The following is a 22,505-nucleotide window of genomic DNA, read 5'->3' on the forward strand; positions in this document are numbered from 1 at the left end:
GAGCCTGTAAGAGCTGGACACATCACTTGCCATCAGACCCTGCACAGAGCTTTCTCCTTTTAGGGGTCTGGCCAGTTGAAATTTTAATTACATGATTTTCACATATTACATAAGTTTCATACATTCCAATATAAGTAAAGATTTTTAAGCCAGGGAAAAGCATTGAGCAACAGGTTATTGGACACCCAGTATCAGGCAGCACTGTTACCCCAGAGTCCAGGGCTAAAGGGAAGGAAAAGGAGCCCAAGATTCTGTGGCTGTAACAGTGAGGCTGCGTTGATCTGAAAGAGCCATGCTGGGAAATCAGCTTATTCCAGAGAAATCCCTGCTGGCACTTGCACACCAGCTGGCACACACAGGTTACCGTATCGGGGGAATTTTTTAATTTTCCAGCAAGCACATGAGGAGCCTTCGGAAAAGTGTCAGGAGATTTTTCTCTCCTTTAGTGCTTGAGGAACCTCGAGGAGTGGTTCCTGAGGATTGCCCCACCCACCCTGCAGCTGCCAGCTCCTTCCCAGCAGACAGTATTTCCACAGCCTCCAAAAAGTCCCTGTGCTGGGACACCTCCCCTGCCACTCCAGGCTATAAGGGCCCTTTTGTCCAGGTGCCCTCAACACTTAATACCTTTGTGAGATCAAATGTGCTTTTTTGGGCAACCTAGTGCATCTTACACAACCAGGGGATAGTATGCCTCTAAACAAAGGAGGTGTGAGCTTAGGTTATCCATGCCTGGTTCCGGACAGAGCCTTGCACAACAAGCACCATCCCACCATGTGGGATCTGCTGCCAGCAAGCCGCTGGCCAGGAACTGCTCCCTGCAGTGGCTGGAGCAAAGGCTCCAAGGGAGTGGGAGATGTCAGCAGGAGCTTTGCTATATCTGTGCCAGTGCTGCATGGCAAGCCCCTCTCTGCCCTCCATCAGTCGGGCACAAGATGGGCTGCAGCAGGGCCCCAACCACCACCAAACCCAGCGGCCCTGTGAGTGGCTGTTTCACACCTGGTGTCACAGGCTGAGCTTCAGAAACGCTCTCTGAAGGTACCAGTTCTTGGCTGTAGGTGCAGCCTCCTCACCTTGCTGTGCCACCCCTCCGTGGGCCGTGTGGCAGAGGGACACAGTGCAAACGGGTGCTGGCAGCCAGAACTCGTATAAATAAATATCCAGAAAGGGAAATACTGAGGCAATGAGAGATTTTTATTGAAAGAGCAATACAAGAGTAATCTTTCTGCCTAAGGAATAGCTGTGGATGTTAAAAGGGGCCCCAGAAACACCCTAACATCCACCAGCAGAGCAGCTTTCCCACCCCGATGTCAGCCAGAGGCAATCGCCGGCCTTGCTCAGGCCACAGCCACAGCACAGGGCAGTGCTTGAGGGAAAGGAAGAGGGAGAGAGTGGAGCAAGGCTTGGGGTGCACGGTGTGCTGCCTCAGAAAGGGAGCAGCATCGAGGCTCCTCCCGAGCAGTATCTTTCAAGAGTGGTCTGGCCGGGAAGCTCGTCCGCCTGGAAGACGCAGCACAAAAACTACTCAGTTTTCTCATTCAAACTTTCACCTGTGTTTTCCTATATCCCCAGGTGAGGTTTTTCTGTGGGTCCACACCAGCAGAGGGACCTCCTGGACACTGGGAGCAGCCCATGGGAAATGGGGTTGGCCGGGGTGGTGTGGGGCTGTGGGATCTACAGGTCCCAAACCCCAGGTGAGCACATCCCCACTCCCCGGGACACGGCGTGGTGGGAAATGCAATCCTTACGTCAGTGATGGTGACTTCAGCGTTCCTGAGGTTGGTGTTGAGGACGTTGGGCAGAGGGACCGACACATGGAAGGCGTCTGCAAAAATAAGTGGAAGCATCTTGTCACAGGGAGGAAACCCTGAACACAGGCAGCAAGGGGACGGGCAGAGCCCCAAATCTGTCTGAGTCTGAGATAAGAGGGGACCCCACCCCGCCGTACCATTAACACCAGGTACATATGTAGCCGTGAGGATCTGTTTGAGCCATTCTGTGAGTGAGGGGACCTGCAGGGAAGAAGATGTGTCAGTAGCACAAGAGAGCAATGGTTATTGAGGTTAGGGTTATCAATTGAGTTCTACTCAGTTTGCTATGGAACACAGATGCTGGGAAGCTTCCTTCAGTGAAACCCCTCCAGGACTGAGGTGGGATCTGCAGGGACATGCTTTTGGGGTAATTTCTTCTTGGTTATTCCTCTCCCTTTCCCAGCACCCCCACTGTGCTGCCACAAAGTGAAGAGAGACACGCAAGTGTCATCGCTGTAGGGCACGGGGGATTGGCAGGGCAGAGAGTAATTGGCCTCTACCAGAGGAAGAAGAAAGGTGAAGACTGAAGAAGAATTGGCTTTTGGGTTTTCCTCTCATACACAGACTCCCTGGCCATTGCATCAATCCCTGCAGCACCTCGATCCAGTGCAAGCACTTACGGCGGAAGGGTTGAGTGACGGGGGGGACCGTGTCACCTTGATGCTACAAAAGATAAAAACAAGGCAGAGTTGGGGTGCATCAGCTGCAGCCTCCTCCTCCAGACCCTTTCTTGGTCTGGAATTTGTCTCACCCTCATAAAGATACAGGATTTTGAAAATAGAGTAACTTTTTTACAACTGTCTCATGACTTCAGCCATGCACTTGGTCTGAGTTTGGGGCTGAGAGGCAGCAGGAAGGCTCTGGCAGCCTAACATGGCATCTCTACCACATCTGCATCACAGTCCCCCATCACTGCCACCAGCCCCATTTGTTAGTCCCCAGGCAGAGCCCTGCCACCTGCAGAGCTTGTCTCTACCTGTCAAGAGCCAGGGAGGTTTGCAGTTTGCCATCAGAGACCGATGGGGTGATGTTCAGAACAATGTCCTGAAAATGGAACAATGAAAGAAATGAGGTTATTCCCCTGCACAGCTCCCAAGACTGAAAAGTGTATTTGTAAATTACTCATTCTAAGAAAAAACACTTGTCTGTGCCTAGAAGCCACATTTTTGTGACGGATGGCATCATGTGTCTCTCTCCCCAGGGTTCACCTTCCTGTCTTTATATTGAGTTGTTCCTGAAACATTTTACTTACACTTTGTGCTTGGTTACGAGCGTGTTTAAAGGACTGAGCACCACCGTTTTGATGATGCAGTAAATTCAAAAGTACAAATACTGCAGAGCCAAGGGCAGGACAAGCCAAGGGGATGCCAGCGGGCAGCCAACCTCAGCCATTGCCCTGTTCCGGGGATCTCATCCCCCCAGAGCTCACTCACCGTGTCAACGGAGAAGAGGAGCCCCTGGGAGGTCTGCAGGGCAGGAACGTGGACGTCAACAGAGGCTTTGAGGGTGACGGTGGCTCTTCCATCCCTCACGGCCACCACTGGCTCATCTCTCATCCGGACACGCAGCTCCAGTGGCAGAGAGCCAGGGAGGGACCGGGCAAGCTGCAGGGGCAGAGAAGGTCAGGGAAAGGGGGTATTTGCATGGCTGGGGTGGGTGGAGGGTTTGGAATCAATGCACATGGAGGAGGTGACTGACCTGGGGGATGAATGGGAAAAGGGCAGACACGGACAGCGAGGTGCTCTCGGGAACCTGTGGGAACAGCACCAGTGACATCGTTGGCCAGGAGGGTTTGTGCCAAGCCCACGCTGGGCTCAGCTGAACCCCACAAACACAAACAGGCAGCAGCGAGCACATTTGGGTCACCCAAGAGCAACCAGGACACTGACCTGGCCTTGCAGAGGGGATTGGCTGCTCATCAGCGAGTTGGTGATGCTGAGGTTGAGGGCTCCCTGCCCCTGGACCTGCTCCAGCAGGGTGCTGAGGGTGTCCTGGGAGAGGCTGAGCTGTGGTGGGCGGCCAGTGGCCAGCAGCAGGGTGGCGGCGAGTGGCAGTTGCTGAGTGGGGGCCACTGTGCCACCCTTGGCATTCTCAGGGAGGAGCTGTACGGGACAGAGTGGACAGGGATGTTGGTGGTGCTCAGAGGGTTGCACAGGGCACCCTGCCCACCTATGGACCTTGAGGAGAGGCTCACACAGGGTTTGTTGGCACTTTAATGAACATAGGGCTGCTCCAGGCTGCTCTGGCACAGATAAGGCTGCATCTGCTACCCCTTCCCCATTAAAATGCTGCCATATCTCCCAACTGGAAAAACACACTGCTGATATTTTGGGCCTGATTACGGTCCCTATCAATTTCCAGACTTTGACAAACCACTTATAAATAGAACACGCCTGTGAGCAGTGACTGCTGCTCCTGCATGAAATTAAACTTTTCTAATTAACAACTATGAGAGTGCTACAATTATGTTTAACTAATAGCTAAGTAGCATGAAGCCGTTCTGGCTCATGCCACCATCAAGGATTAACAGGTAAAAAAATCAAGTAGAGACACAGCAGTGGCATAAGCAGGGATGTGGCTGGGGCAGACTCATCAGACTCTTCCAAAGAACACGTGCCTGAAGGCAGCTGGAATCCAAGGAGCCTTTGACAAACAGCCATCACATTCCGGTGAACCACCCAAACTCACATCAGAGGTTTTGGGACCAGGGAACACGGTGGCACTTACGTTCAGATCCAGCTGGATTGAGTCACTACCAAGGATGGAGAAGGGGGGCAGGTCCCCCAGAGCCCCAAGTGGGAGCATCTCTGTGGACACAGGGAAGAAAACTCTTCAGCTGCAATGGCAGGGGGTGCTCCCAAATCCCATGGTCCCAAGAGTTATTGGAACCAATGGCAGTTCCTGCTCACTGAGTTCCCAGCTGGAAAAGCTGCTAGAAAACTCTATTTCGTAGCAAAAAAATGTTGTTTCTAGAAGCAACAGTTCCTGCAGTGGGTTTCTGCAGGAAGAGCTGGCTACTGCTGCAGGGGTAGGGAATCTTAATGCTGGGCTTGACCTGAGAGTTGTGTTTTTAGAAAATTGCTAAAATATGTGTATTTACCCAGTGTGAAAAAACAAGCCATGCTAAGTGCAGGGATCCCCGGGAGCAGAGGGAAAGGAGGTGCCAGCACTTACGGTTCCTGGAGCCAAGCAGAGAGTTCACCACGTTGAGCTTGGCATTGATGATGTTGCAGCCCTGGGGAGGAAGAGGGAAGTGAGAGGGTCCTGCTGCAGCAGTGGGTGACATGGCACCAACAGTGACAGCAGGCTCTGCTGGGTTGCACATGTGGGCAGAGCCACTGTGGGCAGTGCTGGGTGGGACATCCTGTCACACAGAGCTCAGCATCGGGTGGGTGAGTGGCCCCTCTGGCCCAGCGTGGGTCTCACCTGGGTTAGTGGCTGCTAAGCCAGCACCTGCCTCAGAAATCTGTTTGCCAGCAGAGTCTGGCACAGATGATGGTGCTGGTGTCTTTCAGCAGGGAGGACAGGCTGACCGCCCCAGCTGAGCCCACAGCTGTGCAAACAGCCACATCCATGGGGCAGCCTGGCCCACTGCCTGCCCTGCCTGCACTGCCCATGCTGCCCGTGCTGCCTGTTCTGCCTGCCCACCCAGCACTGCGCTGGTGGCTGGTGTGAAGATGGCTGTGCAGACTCACCAGATCACTCAGGACATCACTAAGGAGGCGTTTCAAAGGCTCATCCAGAATTGGCACTCTGGGACTGGTAGCAAGAAAATAGGAATTAACAAGTGACTTAGGTTGGTACTGGAAAGTAGAAGTGTTTCACACAAGAGAAACATGAGGGCTCACTTGAATTGTCCATATTCAGAGCAAAAATATTACCAAACCCAAGCCCTTTGAATCCCACCCAGGGCTAGGTTCCCAGCACCCCGAAATGATCTTTTCTTAGCCCAAATTTTAAAAAAAGGATGGCAGTTTCCCTCCAAGCCTTTCAGCCAGGTAGTTCACCCTCCAAGGTGTCAGATAGGAAAGCGTTGCCATCGACAGCCAACAGCGCCAAGGTGTCCCACTGCCACAGGAGCCACGGGCAGCCCACTCACAGAGGTGTTACCTCACACCGGATTCCTACCTCACATGGGTGTTTATGTCAACAGTCTTGCAGTTCATGTTGCTCTGGTGAGCCGTCCACGTGTCCTGGACCAGCATGGTCACGTCCACCTCCACCTGCTCGCAGAGCGGCTGGCCCGGCACACTGCCCGGGGGGAGCACAGCATGCAGGTCAGGAAACTTGCTGACCATCTACTTTCCAAAGAGACGGTGACCCCCCCACCCTGAGCCATGTCCCAGATGGACATGCCATACCTGCTCTCTACCAGCAGCTGGGTGTTGAAGTCCACCTGGTGGCCAAAGCCTGGTAGGGAGCGCAGGCTTATTTTGGGGAGTGTGTTGTTCACAATTCTCAGCCTGGATGGTTGAAATGAGGAAAAGGCAATGCAGAGCACATTTGTGCAGTGGGTGCCCTGTCCCCTCAGCCCCCAGCACTGTGGCCAATTTTAGACCCATGCTCTTGGGGTCCTCTCCACCCTGGGTCATCAGGGATCCCCAGCAGCCGGGAGCAGCATGTAGCCCATACAAGGCACCCTGGCATGGCAGGCATAGGCAGAAACTCCCAACAGATGAACCTCCACTTAGAAACCTGCCCCATGAGGGGAAAGAGGGGGCCCTGTGTGTGCAGACAGCAGGCACCAGACTAGAGCCTCCTTTCCCAAGGATGGTCCAGACACACTGGGCTGCTCAGGGCCACTCATCTCCCACTCTCACTCACCCCACGAGTTCTTCACCATTTCTCCCAAGAAGGCTGCCAACGAGACCATTTTTGCCGAGGAGACCATTTTTGCCAATGAGAAGCTCAAGGACAGTATCAAGGAGGGTATCAACAAGACCATCTTTGCCAAGGAGACCATCAACGACACCATCTTTGCCAAGGATACCACCAAGGACACCATCCCTGTCAAGGAGACCACCAAGGAGACCATCTCCACCAAGGAGACCACCTAGGAGACCATCTCCACCAAGGAGACCATCTCCACCAAGGAGACCACCAAGGAGACCATCTCCACCAAGGAGACCACCAACAGCACCATCTCCACCAAGGAGACCACCAAGGAGACCGTCCCCACCAAGGAGACCACCATCTTTGCCAAGGAGACTGCCAACAGCACCATCTTTGCCAAGGAGACCTCCAACAACTCCTTCTTTTCCAAGGAGATTGCCAACAGCACCGTCTTTGCCAAGGAGACCTCCAACAACTCCTTCTTTTCCAAGGAGACTACCTACGGCACCACCTTTTCCAAGGAGACCACCGAGCAGATTGCCACCAAGGAGACCACCTTGAGGCTTCTGGGGAACACCTCTGGCTGGTGAGCCTTTAAAACCTGAAAAATAGGATGGGAGGTCACTGTGAGCTACGTGGACTCAGCACAGAAGTTGTGCCAGCCTGGCTGTTCCTTCCCCTCCACTGTCCTTCTTCATGTAAATGACATGGTGGCACCAGCCACTGTGAAGTATCTGAAGAGACATCTGCAAAGTGCTTTATAAATGCAAATTACCAGCATTAGCACTACTGCTGAGTGGATCTGGACCAGCTTCTGATTTTCTGAGCATGATCAAGAGACAAAAAGAGCCAAAGAAAGGATAAATCCTGTCTCTTACATTCACTTACCATCTGTATCTCCTCTGGCAACTAAGGGTACAAGTCCGAATCCTTGTGAAGGGGCCAGCAGACTGCTGAGGAGGACAACAGTCCAGAATGCCGACATCTTCAGTCCTGATAACTGTGGGAAGTGATTGCCATCAGTGCAGGGCTGGGAGAGTGAGCACCAGCCCATGGCAGGAGGAAAGAGGAGGAGGAAAGATTGTAAAAAGCAGAAAATAATTTTTAAAGTTTCAGTGTCATTGAAATGTTTCTGTGTGACCTGAAACTTGAAGTAGCTTTTTCTTCTTTTTTTTTCAAAGAACCAAAACGAACTTCATTGCCCCAAATCTATTTAAATGTAAATAGCTCATCAAAAAGGGATCAAAACAAGTGTGAGAGGTCTAATTCCCCTTAGCTAGAAATCTATTTCAGATAATAGAGTTATACCAAAGATAATTTAAGTGATAATTGTTTATGAAAACCCTGAAATACCCTTTCTTCTGCAAGGACTGCAAATCCAGTGAACACTCACATCTGTTCTTGAGAGACTCACAGTGAAAGGCGCTGCACATTTTACTTGCTGGAGCATAATTCAAGCAGGTAGGAGGCAAGAATAACAATTTTTGCTAAAAAGCCAACACTCTCAAAGGAACATTGAGGGTTTGCAGCAGCAAGGAGCACACTTTTTGAGGAGTAAGTTTGCTCTTACCTGACCAAGCTCTGGAGGACGAGGCTCTCTCCAGCCAATGTCCCTGTCTTCTGAGGATGACCTGCATCAAGGATTGTCATATATAGAGCTTCACAACAGGAAAAGGGCAAGTGATATCATTTAGGACATACAGAATAATTGGTGGGTAGCAAAACAAACAATATTTGGTTTCTGGTAACTTCCACTGCAAATATTTCCATGGAGATGTTAGGAGTTAGGTAAATCATTGAGCAATGATCTGTATGCACAGACTCAGCCAGCTCTGGGTGCCTGGTTTGGTACATCATCCTTTCAGCCTGTCAAGGTGTGGACATGGCTGAGATGTCATGCCTTGATAAAATACCTTTTTTTTTTTCAAATAAAATTGAGATTTTGACTAAAAAATGTGTCAAAACACTGGCCACCTCTGCCTGTTAAGTACTTCTGCAGTTTTTGGGGCTGCAGTACTGAGCATTAAGCCCACGAGTGGGGATGTGCCACATATTATGGGTGATAAATGAAGGACCAGGCAGCACCTTTCTCAATGTAAAGACAGGTAGAGATAGTAACACAGACAGGTATTTGCTGTCCAGGCCAGCAGGACATGCCCAGCACTCCCATTAAACTTGCCTCCAGCCTGTGACTGAACCCAACATTTATTAAAGCCAACAGCCCTGTCCAGGGACTGGAATAGCTCATGATCCTTTTGATAACTGAGGAGAAGGGGTTATTGAGTTGGGAAGGAATAGTGACACCATGACAAGGTGCATTGATCAGGTGTCATGGCCTAGCAGACACCCTGAGCTGACAGACTCTTCAATGACTGGAAAATGCTGCCCTGTTCTAACTGGCATGGCAAAGCTTCCCGGTCCATCACCTCTGCTCAGGGCACTCCAGAGGACTGGAGCTGGGATGCTTTCATGGGTTGAGAGGCTGATGACACTGCCCACAGAGCCAGGGAACTCCCAGGCCAGAGCTGGCTGATTTGGGGTTTTTTTGAAGTTCCGGAAGGATTGTTGATCCCTTGGGCACACCAAGAGAGGCACCTCCCTGCCACAGCACCCCACGCAACAGATGTCCTGCAGCTGCCCAGGGTCTTCTGCCTCCTCCCCACAGCTCTCTTCAGTCCCCTGCCCTGATTGCTGCCCAGGATACACAGAGCCACTGCACCAGAGCAGCAGCTCTTTGGGGCAAGGAAAAGAAACCTTCCCCTGGGGACCCAAGAGCAAATGTGGTTTCTGTGTGTGGGGCACATTCCAACCTGCACAGCAAAAGCTGCATGTGCTGGAGGGACAATGCACTGGCCAAAGGGGACAGAGGTGAACTGTTCACTCCCCAGTGCCCTCACTGATGACAGGGGTGGATGGGAATGGCTGCTCCCCAGCTCCGATGAAAACAATCCAGAAAAACACGTGCTCGGAGTTAATACTTTCTGCAAACTTGGAAATAAATATTTCCAGCAGATTAGCCAGCTTTCGTCACACATTATTACCAGCTTTAAAAAAACACCTTAAATAAAAATACCTCGGCTACTTAAAGACCAAGGAAGGGGTGGCAAAGGTGTCAAAACAATGAAGGAGTTGTCACTCTCCTTGCAACCTGATCAGCCAGGAGCACAAAGCCCCATGACATGGCAAGATCATGACATCTGATAAGATGGAAGAGAGCATTAACAAGGTGGTATTATGTTATCATCCATCGTGAATCACTTTATGCTCTGGGCAACCACTGTCCGAAACCTGAATTATCATAAAGACAGCCTTGATACTGGTCAGTGCACAGGGAAGGGGCAGGGTGGCATCACCAGGAATAGCTCCTGTGCAGTGACCTTTCAGGCACGACAGTAACTTGGCCTCTCCCCAGCAGCTGCTGAATGAAGAGGTCTCTGACCACTCACTGTTTTGGAGAACCCGAGGTGGATTCCAACAAAGACAATGACATGCTGATGTCCAGGTCTCGCTAAAGTGACTTTAAAAGCCCCAAGGACACAAAGCCAAATCACTGAGTGAGGACAGAAACATGGAGTAAACCAGAACGGATTTGGTCAAAGGGAGAAGAATAGGAGTGATGTGAACAGACAGGTTCACATCAGTTCTCCCTGCTTGGATCACCTGCAATGGAGAGATCAGGCAAACAGTAAGGGGCACGTAACCCCCAGAAGCATCCAAGACCTTGACATTAGCAGGAGGTCAGCAAGCTCTGACCAGGACAGGCTGAGTGAAATGTCTTAGCCATGGTTGGAAAATGAGATGGATCTGCTCTGCTCTCCCATTGATAGCATCGTTCCAACATGGTCTCTCTGCCTTAGGAAACAGCCTCTGTGGGGATCTATGAGCCAGCACAAGCTGGATTTGCCCTGTCATCCCTCTGGGACCACTGAGGTACATCACTGATGCGGCAGGATCAGGGCTGCTGGGTCTGTGTAGGGTTCCAGGAGACAGCACTGGATAAGGCTGCATCTCCAGTAAGTGCTGCAGGGCACCAAATACCAGTTATGTGATGGTGGAGTTGTTCCATGAAAAATTAACTAGGTACTCGCCAAGATTCTCAGCCTTAATTTCCCTAGGAGGGCTGTGTACAGATATTTGGATTCATTTTTTGTTCTTCTCAAGGGAATTGAGACTCAATCTGTTCAACTGTCTCTTAGCTAATGCAAGAACAATTAGGGAAATCTCTCTAAAATATGCACTGGGCGCTGCCCATGTTTGCAGCAACAAGAAGAGAGGCACCATAAACCCCAGTTTTCATGGGGAGCTGGTTTTACAGCTCCTTCCTCACTTCTGAGGACTCCCAAGGAGAATGATTCCTTACACATGGTGCAGAACAAATCCCCGTGGGTCTGGCAGCACACAGAGAGAGCAGACAGGATTCTCAGAGTCTGCCTCCCCAAAGGGTTTTTGTCAGGGCAATTTCTTAAAAATACAATTTCTTAAAAATTTCCAAAGGCATCCTCAATTCCGCACCGGCTCCCTGTCAGTAGGAAAAGGTGTTCAAATCCTGTCAGCTCGATGAAAGCAGGATCGAAGCTGTTTATTGACTTACTAATGACAAGGAATTATCCAGCAGTCAGTGAGCTACAGGTTCGGGATCAATATCTGCGAAGCAGCTGATAAACCCCGACACCAGCCCAAATCTAACTCATTCTGTGAGTCCTGACTTGTTCTGAGGTCCTTAATCCCCACACACAGCTGCAGACACACTCCCTACCCCTCACAGCACATGCACCCTGCAGAGCAGGGGGTCCCCTTCTTGTGCCTCCCTCCTCCAGGAGGTGAGGACGTTGCATCCTTATGATGCAAATGTGTTTTGTTTAGAGATCAGTTCTTTCAGGACACGTGGCCTCTGCCCAGCCATGCCCAGCTGGTTCTGACAGTGCATGGCAGGACAGCCTCACCAAGGAGTGACGGGGTCTTTTTGTTTCAGCTTGTGGATTCAAACTTTTGAAAAGCCAAGGAAAGAGGAAGAAGCACCCAGGGAAGCCCAGCACGCTGCTGCTCCCTCACCCACCCATCCCCACTGGGTCCTGGCCACAGCGTGGGTCACAGCCACACGTCCCCATCCCTCAGGTCTCTGCGACAGGCACGTCCAGCACCAGCATGTTCTGTGGATTTAACAACAAAAAAGCACATGGGTGGGATTTAACAGGTGCTTCTGTGCTCAGGTGTGATGGACTAATGGCACAAAGTCCAGGGGTGACCCAGGGGACAGCAAAGCCACCACAGTGGTGTCCCTACCTCGCCCCTGCTGATGTTTGCTTGCTGGTAGGTGTGTGTGTGCTGTAGAAATCCACCTGCAGACTGAAAGATCCAACAGTGCTGTCACCTGCCCCTTAGGAATTGTCAGTCCTGGCACACCAGTGATGTGTCCTTTGGGATGTACCTGCTGGGGAGGTTGGCTCTAATGCTGATGAGGGTGATGTGGCAGTTTCTGGGGCTTAACCAGGGGGTGTCTGTGGTGTCCTGCCCCAGCCACCCTCTGGCCATCAGGTTTGCAGCCAGAGCAATTTCCATGTCTCCTCCTATAAAGCTGCTCAGAGCAAAGCTTGGTCAGCACAGGACAAACCCAGGGAGTGAACAAGTCCCCCAGCCCTGCTGGCACCAGCTTCCACTCACCTTTTCCCAGTCCTGATCATTTGGACTAAGACAGCCATGAAGAGCCCTGAGCCTGGGGAGAGCACCACTGAGATCACCGGGGGACAGAAACCTCTCGCCTCCAGCCTGTGGGAAAAACAGAGGAGAAGAGCTGGGAAAAGGGAGCTGTCAGAGCCTTATGCCTGGGCTTAGATGCTTACAGCAAAGTGACATCTCACTGATATTATCACCTCTTCTCTTCCCCTTCTTGTTTAAACTTTCCATTTAAAACTACTTTTAAATTTCAAAACAAGTTTCTTCCCAGCTAAAAGGCCACAAAGTTCAGTTTTGAAAAAAAAAAACAGAAAAAAGATGTTACGGCATTCAAAGAGTCTCCATACCCCCACCCAGCATGGATCTGGGGGCTGGAGGGCCAGCTCTGATCCTCCAGAAATTCTGGGGTTCCCTCAGGACATCGTGGACAAAAGCTGGGCACCCCAGCTTTGAGAGCCAACCCCCAGTGCTGCAGAGCCACGACATCCACCCCAGACGGTGCTGAGGCAGGAGCCGACGAGCTTTGTTGCCTTTAAGTTATAGTTTCTCCGTGTGTTTGTAGACACAACCATGCAGAAAATCACCAGCTTTAATATCCCTCTTGTTAGTGGGGAGTGATTCGTGGCTGCCTCCAGGCTGACACTTCCCAACCTCCTACTTTTATTTGCTCGTCCCCGGTTCCGGTGCGAGGCTGCGGCTCATCACTCACCCCGAGATGCCTTTGATGGGTTTGACGTTGGGCTTTTTTTTTTTTTGCAGCTTCCTCTGCCATTTTCTGCAGAACATCACTCCCATTCAGAGCAGCAGAGACTGCTGGAGAGTTTGGACAATACAGGGAATACAGCACAACCCCCCCAGGGAGGAGCCTGTGCCAGAGGGTGAGGGGTTGTGGTGCTCCCACCGCACTGTATAAAATATCACTTTTAACATATTCCCATCCCAACACAGCCAGGACCCAGCAGGACTCCTTGGGCGTTGTGAATTACGATTGCAGCCATCTCTGCCATCCTTGGGTGGTGATGGGAGCTTGGCAGGTTCATTTTAGATGTGAAGCATGGGGCATGGACAGGTGGAATCACGTCCACACATGGACACTAATGTGTCTGAGTGCTTACCGTGGTCAGTCGTTCCAAGGTCAATCCTGATGACAGCTTCTGGGGCAGCAGCTCCTCCTGACCATGCCAGCCACCCACCAAAGAACAGAAGGAACCAAAGCCTTGACACCTTCTGATCTGGACTGGCTGCTCACAGAACTCCAGAGACAGCAGAGCCTTATGGGAGAGTGTGGGCTTCAATGGACAGAGAGAGACAATGAGTTGGAGACAAATGGCACATCAGCAGCTAAACACTGCACTGGAGGAAAGCTCTGCTCTGGCTGGCCATGCTGCTGCTGTCACTGAGGCTGCCCCTGAGGTTAGTGGTCACCACTGTGCCCTCACCCAGTCCCTTCCTGGGTATCCCACCCAGCAGGACCTGGCTCTGAGAGCTCCCTCCCATACGGTACTGCAGCACCAAGTAATTTATTTCCTCTATTCACTTCTGTATAAAACGTGTGGTGATGTTTAATCTGTCATTACCTCCCTCCCAGTGCCATGCTCGGTGGCCCACTGCTAAGCCCAGACAGGGAGATTTACATCTTATCTAGCAGGAGTGTAAGATTTATGGATAACTCCCAACAAGGAGCACATCGTGCTAGAAAGACACTTTTGTGCTAGTAACTTGATCAGTCATTATGCTGTGAGTTGACACCTAATTAAGCCTCCACAGGCATCATCAGGTCCAGAACAGCTCTTCAGGAGGAGAAAATCCACCTCTAAGCACCATGGTGGCAGCTTATCCCCAACCCTTGCACTGCTGGAAGTGATAATAATGCTCCCCAGAAAATCCCCAGTCTCAGGGAGAGCTGCTGATACCACTTGTGCTGGAACAAGGAATCACAGGGGCAAATTCCCAACTGCTGCTCTAAAACACAGCAAAGACTCATTTCTCAGAGAGTTTTTTAGGCTGTGTCCAAGTCCCTACCAAAGTCAGATCCTGTGAAACACCTTCCATGGCCCCAAGGGATTCATCTGGGGGTTACAACCTTCTCAATGGATTTACTTTTCTGAACACATTTCTTGCCTCTCAATGGGTTGTGCACATCAGCGTAGAACTGTAAATCCTGCTCTCCCTTGGCAGGCTGCTCTATCTCCATATTTTCTCTTGACACTGCTCTCTGGATGCCTTCAATGGAAATGCACAATGTGGCTGGAATTCTGCTTTTCTTGGCATTTTTCTGTCATGCTGAGTAGAAAGGCAACACAGTGCTGGGGAGAGCCAAGGGCTCTGAATGTGTCAAGATGCACCTGGAACCAGCACCCAGTACCTCAAGTCACCAGTGCACAAAGGACAATGGTTGCTGCCCAGGCAGCAGGTGTTTCAACAAGCACTGAACACCTCACCCTTCTGCCAAGAGAGTCAGACTAAAATGGGCAGCTCAACCCTCTCTGGAAGACTGGTCGTGCCTCAAAGTTGAGATCACAAATATCAGGGAGGCATGGGAGGTCACAACACAGAGCACAAAGGAGAGCTGGTGAGACCATGGAGGATGTGTATACATGGTGTTTGCAGGTGGTCCATGCTCTATCCTCCAGGCCCAAAGGAAGCCAGGAGAACACAATGGACTCAACACAGGAAGGAGAGGAACTCTGATTCCTCTCCATGAATGCTTTCAGTGCTCGTAGGGATATTATCGAAGAGAGTGGATGTCACCCATCCTTTTTAATACCAGTTATAATAAATATTGCCAGTGGCTTTTGGTTAGTAATGGGTTAAAGAGATGAAGGAATTATTGCACATGGGCCATTCCATATTTCTATCTGCTCTAAAACTTGCTGAACCCAACAGAAACACTCCCATTACCTTCAACAGGCTTACCCAGGCCTGATGGAAATGGAGGACATCCTTGATGAACTGTCAAGACCTCCTTCAGCACAACACATGCAGGTCTCATCCCTTCTGGTCTGATACCTTCCACTATCCCAGGTTGCTCCAAGCCCCACTCCTGGCCTTGAACACTTCCAGGGATGAGGCAGCCACAGCTTCTCTGGGTAACCTGTGCCAGAGGCTCACCACCCTCACAGGGAAGAACTTCTTCCTAATCTGCAATCTAACCCTGCCCTCTGTCAGTGGGAAGCCATTCTCCCTCGACCTGTCACTCCACATCCTTGTCCAAAGTCCCCCTCCAACTCCCTTGGAACCCCTTTAGGAAGGGGCTCTAAGGTCTCCCCAGAGCCTTCTCTTCTCCAGGCTGGACAATCCCAACTCTCAGCCTGTCTCCATAGCAGAGGTGGACATGGAGTTGTCTGTCATTGTGGTGTTCAGGAGAAAGCACAGCTGCAGAGCAAAGACACCCACATTTGCTTTCTAACAATGTTTGATTTCTTGGCACCCTTCACCCAGAGGCCTTTCTTTGTGCTCCTCAGGAACACCACAGTGAAGACAAGCTGCCCCAGCACCTGCTGTTCAATACTTCACCTCGCCAGGTCAACAGCCAGTGTAATCAAGTCTATGGGGAAACAATTAAAATGGTACAGAAATCAAAGCGTCCCCACAGTGTCCGTGTTCCCAGCCCTCTTTGCCAATTCCTACTCCATCAGCCTGGATTAGAAGGATATATAAACCAGCAGAATTCCTCAGTGGGGCCACGGCAAGACACGGACTGAGTCAGAAGAATGGGAAGACCGGCCAGGAGAGGTAAAGATGCATTTGCAAACTGATTAGCTTGATACAGGCATGGCACCTACTTACTTTTGTGTGTCTCCATAAGGGTCAGCACTCACCAGAAGTCCACTTTCTTCAAAGACTGAGATAAATATGTATGTTTCCTGCAGGTTAAACTTTCTGAATTTCTTGTTTTCTTAATATTATAAGAGCGTTACATACATTATAAACGATTCCCAAATGTATTTCAGAGACAGATAATACTTTCACCTTTTCATTTGACTTTAGCCTCCTCCATAACTTCCATTCCTTCCTCTATTAATTTTACCTCCTGTTTATTTGGTGGTTTTATACCAGTTGTGGCTGTTCTGTGCCCTTCAGCAGGTGTGATATCGCTGCAGGCACCTTTCTTGCTTACAGGCACAGGGTTTCTTCAAGGTTGAGCATCTGTCAGTGCTTTTAAAGCAGAACACAAGAGCTCTGGGTTGTTATTGCACCAAAGCTGACAAGCTCCACACCACAAGCCCCATCCAGGAGTGGATCTGTGGCTCTGTACCTCAGTGGCCAGCCCAGGGCCACGCTGCTCTCTGTGGGTGCCCTCCTCCTCCTCTTCCTCCTCCTCCTCCTTCTCCCCCAGGTGCTGGCATGGCAATGCTCCACACCCTGAGCATCCTCCTGAGCCTCCTGGTCCCAGCTCACACCATCAAGTCACCCGACTGTGGTGGCATCCTCACCCCCTCAGGACTGAAATACCGTAAGTAGAGACCCACATCTCCCACACCAGCAGTGGGGAGGGGAGGCAGTGGCATCTTCAGTGATTAAACACCAAACTCCAGCACCAGAATCTTGTGGCACTACTCGGCTCACCTGCATCACTCCCTGCCTACTGCTAACAGCAGGGCGTTAGTAAGGGATGGAAGTGTGTCACCTGGGTGGGTTTCAGTCCTTCCATCAGGACACAAGCTCCAGAGGGTTTCATGAAACATCTGTCCTATTCCACAGTTGCTGAAGTTTCAAAGCCACATGCAGAGTCGGTCCTCAGGCAGGACCTCATGGCCTCGCCAACCCCAGACCCGTCTCCCACCTCCCCAAGCAGGTGAGTTGCCCTCTCTTGCCCAGGCTTTGCTGCCATACCCCTAGTTTATGCCAGCGTTTGAGTATTGTCACAAAAGGCATTTTGCCAGCAAGGGCAAAATTCCTCCTGGAGACCAGGAGATTTAGAAATGGTCTCCTGGCTCCTCCATTGGGGTGCAAGGGTAGCAGACCCCATGCTGGCCTAGGAGCATGGATTTACCTGTGCAGAATCTCACAGACTTCTGGTGCTTCTCAGGGACTGCACATCAGTCTGTGCTGGTCTCCCCACACCTTCATTTCTGCTCCAGCAGGAACCAAATTAACTCCGTCAAAGTTGACGAGTTTTCCCTGACGCTCGTCCCCGACACCGGGATGCGGCTGAGCATCGATGTGGACCTTGGCATCACATCTGCCCCGTGAGTGCTGGGACTGCACGGGCTGGAACCAGCCTGAGCTCCTGGCTGGAGCGACAAGGATCCAGCATCTGCAGGAGCAAGGATTGCCTGGGGCAAGCACAGCCAGGAGCACGCCCTGGCTCCAGCCTCCTCCTCTCCTCCCCGGCACAGCTCGACCACCAAGGAGATGCAACTGTCCATCCTGGCAGACCTCCATGTGGAGATGAACCCCGAAGGGAACCTGGAGCTGGTGACCTCTGCCTGCAAACCCACCCTGGAGGAGCTGCAGAGCACTGAGGAGATGGACAGGTCGGCCCCACGGTTTTCCTCCTTGTGGGATCTGGGTAGTGGGGGAAAGAAGAAATTGAGGCACAAGCATTTCTAGTCAGGAAGGTGATCAGGTTACAATCTGTTCACTGAAAGCTAACAAAGGCCTACACAAAAGTTTTATCTTCGTGGGAGGAATTTTGATCTGCTTTTTTGGGGGGTTTCCCATTTGGAGAGAGTTTCAGTCTCTCATAAGGGAGCAGCACTTTCAGAATTGTGCAACAGGAGTGCTTTTAGTTCAAGTCCAGTGGCAATTCTGAATTGTAATCACAGCTTAACAGATGATAGAAAATAATGGTAATTGTCTCTGGATGCCTTTTGGGTCAGATAAAATACACTTACCCCCCCTTGGCTGGGCTGGTTCTTGCCTAACTTCTGCTCTGTTGTTTTTACCCAGCACATCCTCAGGATCAGATGTGGACAAGCAGATCAATGTTGAAAAGGTAAGATAAGGTTTGTAAAGGCACGAGACAACGTTGTACAGTTCTGTAAGAATTAGAGCACTTTAAGTCTACCTGGTGCTTTTCCAGCTCTGCCCCGCAATTCCATGCTCACTGGACACTGCCATTGTCCCCTGGCTCCTGGCTGCATTCCAGGATACCCAATGCCAGCAGACTCCAATGTTCATCTATCACCTCTCTTTTTGTTCTTATTCCATAGATTTGCCTGGAAGTCTCCAAACTTCTGCTTTTCCCAAATGAACGTCTGATGTCTCTGGCAGGTGAGCACTTGGCTTTCAGTTCTGTTATGGACTGAGGGCTTCAGGGATCATTTTGGAGCAGGTTGTGAGGTGGGACGGGCTCCTACCCTACCCTGCAGCAGCAGTGACTGCTGCCATCATCTCCCAAGGGACCTGCTCCCTCTGCCAGGCTCTTTCCCTGTATGCTTCCCAGAGCCAATCCCCTGCCACTGCTGCCCTCCTCTTCCTGAGCACCCCTCTGCTCCATTTGCAGCTCCTTTCCCCATCACACCAAGCTGTCAGGTCCAGTATGTGCCCCTGGCTGCCCCCATGTACTCTGAGCAGGGAATCATCATCTCCTTGCAAGTAAGTCCTCGCTTTCCAGCTCCCAAAGCTGCTTCCTTTCCAGTGCTACAACGCCCTGAGACACCTCAAACTCATTTTGTCCTTGTCTGTGTCCCTGCAGACAACTTTCCAGGTGTCAGGGACAGCGATCCCCCTGCCAGTCAGCCCTGTGCCCTTCAGCATGCCTGAGCCAGCAAGTTCCACCCCTTCCCACCTCACCCTGGCTTTCTCCGAGCACTTCTACACCAGCCTCTTCTTTGCCCTGGAAATGTCTGGGGCCTTCAACACGACCATCCTGGTGAGTGGAGCAAGCAAGAAAGGAAGCAGCAGGAGATATGCACTTGAAGGGACAGCCCTCCCCTGGGAACAGCTTGGAGGAGACACGTGCCTTGCACAGAAATTAATTAGAGTGTGTCTGAGCGCCCACAGGAGTCACCCTCACTCTCCCAAAAATATTATTGGTCTAATGGAGTTTGCCACGAAGGATAACATGTACACTGCTCCTGGCATGAGAAGGGCTCCATGCAGAGCCTGCATGGCCACACTGGACACAACCCCCGGAGCAGCAGCCACATTAATCTGATCATGAGCTGTGTTTTGTCTTTCAGAGCCCACTGACCACTGCCACCCTGGGGGGGAAGATCACTCAGGTGTGTTGCTGTCACTGTCACCCCGAGGCACAGCCCCAGCTCGGACAGTGACCCCCAGCTGCCCACCCACCACCCTGGGGGTGCAGGGGTGCCTCCATGCCCAGAAATAACCCCGTTCCTTCATCAGATGGGCTCCCTCTTCCAAGAGGACCTACCAGTGGTGCTGCAAGTTGCGACCCGGAGTTCGCCTCGCGTGGTGCTGGAGGAAGGCAAAGCAATCCTGAAGCTCTTCCTGACTGCCCAGATCGGAGCAGTATCATCAGTTTTCCAGAGCTTCCTGAGTGTGAACGTGGTGAGTGTGCCCTGCAAGCACACTGAGCTCGGGGAGTGTGCGCTGCAAGCCTGCCCATGCTGCCCACGGGCACTGCCCTTTGCTCTGAGCCCTGGTCTGACTGCAGCCAAACAGGGGCTGATTCAGCCTTTTCCCATCAAGGTGCTCCCAGGTCTCCAGCAGCATTTGCCCATGTGGCATCACGCAGGGAGCACGTTGTGGGTGGCAACACATGGATGAGTTCATCACATCCCACTGTTCAAAGCCAAAGCGGGGCCATTTCCTTGCTGATCTGCCCTCTGTTCTCTCCACAGGACGTGTCTGCAAGGCTCCACATCAGCGTCACGGACACAAGGATGATAATCTCTGCAGCAGCGATAGAGTAATGAACACAGCTGTGCTCTGGGTGCCTGAAGGGGACACATCCCAGCCACAGCAGGGAGAGGAGAGGCAAAGGGGTCCTGGGAAGTTCTTAGCTTTTAGAGTTTGGGCATTGCAGAGGTAGCTCCTTCCTCAGGGAAACAGTGAGATTCCAGAAACATGGTTATGGAGAAAAGTGGGAATTGCACCTTCCACCCCCTGCATTGTTCCCAATTGAGCCCAGCTAAGGGATTTGGGGAAACAGGGAAGTCAATGCTTGTTACAGCTCAGCACCAGCAGCTCCTGTGCTGCTCTTTGTTTTCCAGGGATATTGAGCTCAGCCTGGCTGCCTCTGACGTGGGTCCTGTGCTGGTAGGTGCTGCTGGCCACAGCCCTTCCAGCCATCCTGGGCAGTGGGTGCCAGCAGGGAAATACTGAAATACTGACTTTGAGTCCTCGTTGCACCTGGTGAAAGGGAGAGTTGGGTCCTTGTGGGATGGGGAGAGGTGCAGTGAACATCAGGACCCTCTCTCATGGGTCTCTGCCTCCTGCTTTAGTCCCACACCGTGAGCTGACCCTGGCTTTCCCCCACAGGCTGCCTTGCTGGAGGAGTTATTCTTGCCCACGATCCGTGAGGAGGTGCCGATCCAGATTAACGGTGAGGACATGGAAGCTCTGCAGGTGCTGCCTCACGGGATGCTCAACACAGACCCAGGCAGCACCCAGCTGGCAACTGTCCCTCTTTCTTTTCCTAGTGGTCCTGAGAGGAGGTGTTTTCCTGCCCCACATCGCCAGTTTCACCTACACCGATGTCAATGTCACAATTCACAGGGTAAGAAACAAAACCTTTAAACTGCTCCCTGCTGTGTTTGATTTAAAGGGAGCATGGGAGCAATGCTAACCTCCCAACTTCGGAATAAATCAGGCTGCTCCTCCAGCTCTGGTAAGGTGTGAATCCAAGTTTTGTTGCTTTAAATAGGCCCAGCCCCTCTTTAGCCCCAGGGACACAGGCCCTGGCTGTGTCAGAGGGGCTGTGGGTGGTGGTGAGCCCCGTGAGGGCTGATGGAACCACACAGGCACCACGCTCAGCCCTCCTTCCTCCCCTGCTCAGGACTACGTCTTGATCCCCTGCGACCTCCAGCTAGAGGCGAGGACTGGTGAGGCAACCACCCTGAGCTGAAGTCTGGCATCTGGAGTAAAAGAGTGGCAAAAGCATTCTGTCGACTCTCACATCACACTCCGTGGCTTGTCACTGCTTGAAATGTTGAAAATCTTCATTCTTGCCCTACTAAAACATCATGGTGTCGTATTCTGGATAATAACAGCGTTCCACTAGCACCTTTCTCTTCCAGCCCTACCCCTGGCACTTCCGTTGCACAGAAGATGGATTGTAATAATCTTCCGTGCTTTAATTAAACATTTCTCTTTAACTCTGCATTTTCTAGTGTGCCTGTTGACATTTTTCCCCCTCAGCAATTTGTACCTATAAACAGATGAATTTTGCCTTGCTAAGAACTGGTACCAATACAGATGTCCAGACATTTAATTAAGGGAGCATGAAGATTCCACTCATTTACAAGCATGCAAAGCAGCCTCCTGCCTTCTCAGCTGCAGGACGACACAGCCCCTACAACGAGAGATCTTTCATCTGCTTTTCCTCCATGTCTCGTGTTACTATGGGAACACTACGGCTGTTGGGCTTCCTGGGTCAGAAAGAAGAAGAGGGGGAGGAAATCAGTCTGCAGAATGGTTTCTAATTTTAGACATGAAGGCAGTTATATTTTCAACACTTCGCTGCTGAGAAAGCTCATCACAGAGAAAGTGCTGAATGAGAGGTGACTGCAGGCATCAGACTGCGCAGCCGTTGGCATTGGGATGCTCTTTCCTACTGACCAGATGTGTCTCCAGGTTGTTCATGAGATGAAAGGGGGGGAAAAAAACATCTACAAGAGACAAGAGCATCCAAAAGGGAAGGGTGGGTGGTACCAAAGCTCCAAAAGCTGTCCCAGTAGCACAGTGACTGGGTGTTGCTAGCAACTGCCCTGGCCAGGGCAAGCACGTGGCTGATGCCCAGGAGGAGCATCCTGAACCCTGGCTGTGCAGCCCAGAAGGAGCATCCTTATCCCTGACCATGCAGCTCCAACCTCAGCTCTCCCATGGTGATGTTTCATGTAACACCCCAGCCATAAAACCATATTAATTACATCTACATCTGCTTTCGCTTGCCACAGCTACAGCCATCATTTCCAGCCCCTGAAGCTGCTGAAAAACACTTCAAAACCTCATATTTCAGAGGCTCAGAAATAGGAAAGCAAACAAAACAAGCCAGGCTGATTTACTACAAAGAGTAAGGAACCCTGAAGGTTTATGTGCCCAGCGAGGGGACCT

At 51.4% G+C, this 22,505-nt stretch overlaps 1 protein-coding gene and 1 long non-coding RNA gene across 2 annotated transcripts; one reads left to right on the forward strand and one right to left on the reverse strand.

The window, feature by feature from the left end:
* Window positions 1–1,464: 1,464 nt before the first annotated feature.
* Window positions 1,465–1,987, reverse strand: LOC108501082. The gene is made up of 3 exons (XR_001876126.1): window positions 1,946–1,987; window positions 1,746–1,822; window positions 1,465–1,497 (listed from the first exon to the last, which is right to left on the reverse strand). It is a non-coding gene; the product is annotated as an uncharacterized LOC108501082 (long non-coding RNA).
* A 14,040-nt stretch (window positions 1,988–16,027) lies between these two features.
* LOC108501050 (protein TENP-like) lies at window positions 16,028–21,297 on the forward strand. The gene is made up of 16 exons (XM_017822574.1): window positions 16,028–16,049; window positions 16,654–16,770; window positions 17,019–17,112; window positions 17,399–17,506; window positions 17,657–17,794; window positions 18,210–18,255; window positions 18,473–18,533; window positions 18,766–18,857; window positions 18,958–19,134; window positions 19,445–19,486; window positions 19,614–19,778; window positions 20,072–20,139; window positions 20,444–20,489; window positions 20,712–20,775; window positions 20,873–20,949; window positions 21,229–21,297. Exons 1-16 carry the CDS (start codon window positions 16,028–16,030, stop codon window positions 21,295–21,297), a joined length of 1,386 nt encoding a protein of 461 aa, XP_017678063.1.
* Window positions 21,298–22,505: the final 1,208 nt, after the last annotated feature.

Source organism: Lepidothrix coronata, unplaced genomic scaffold, assembly GCF_001604755.1.
Source record: "Lepidothrix coronata isolate B3197 unplaced genomic scaffold, Lepidothrix_coronata-1.0 Scaffold99, whole genome shotgun sequence".
Lineage (NCBI taxonomy): Eukaryota > Metazoa > Chordata > Aves > Passeriformes > Pipridae > Lepidothrix > Lepidothrix coronata.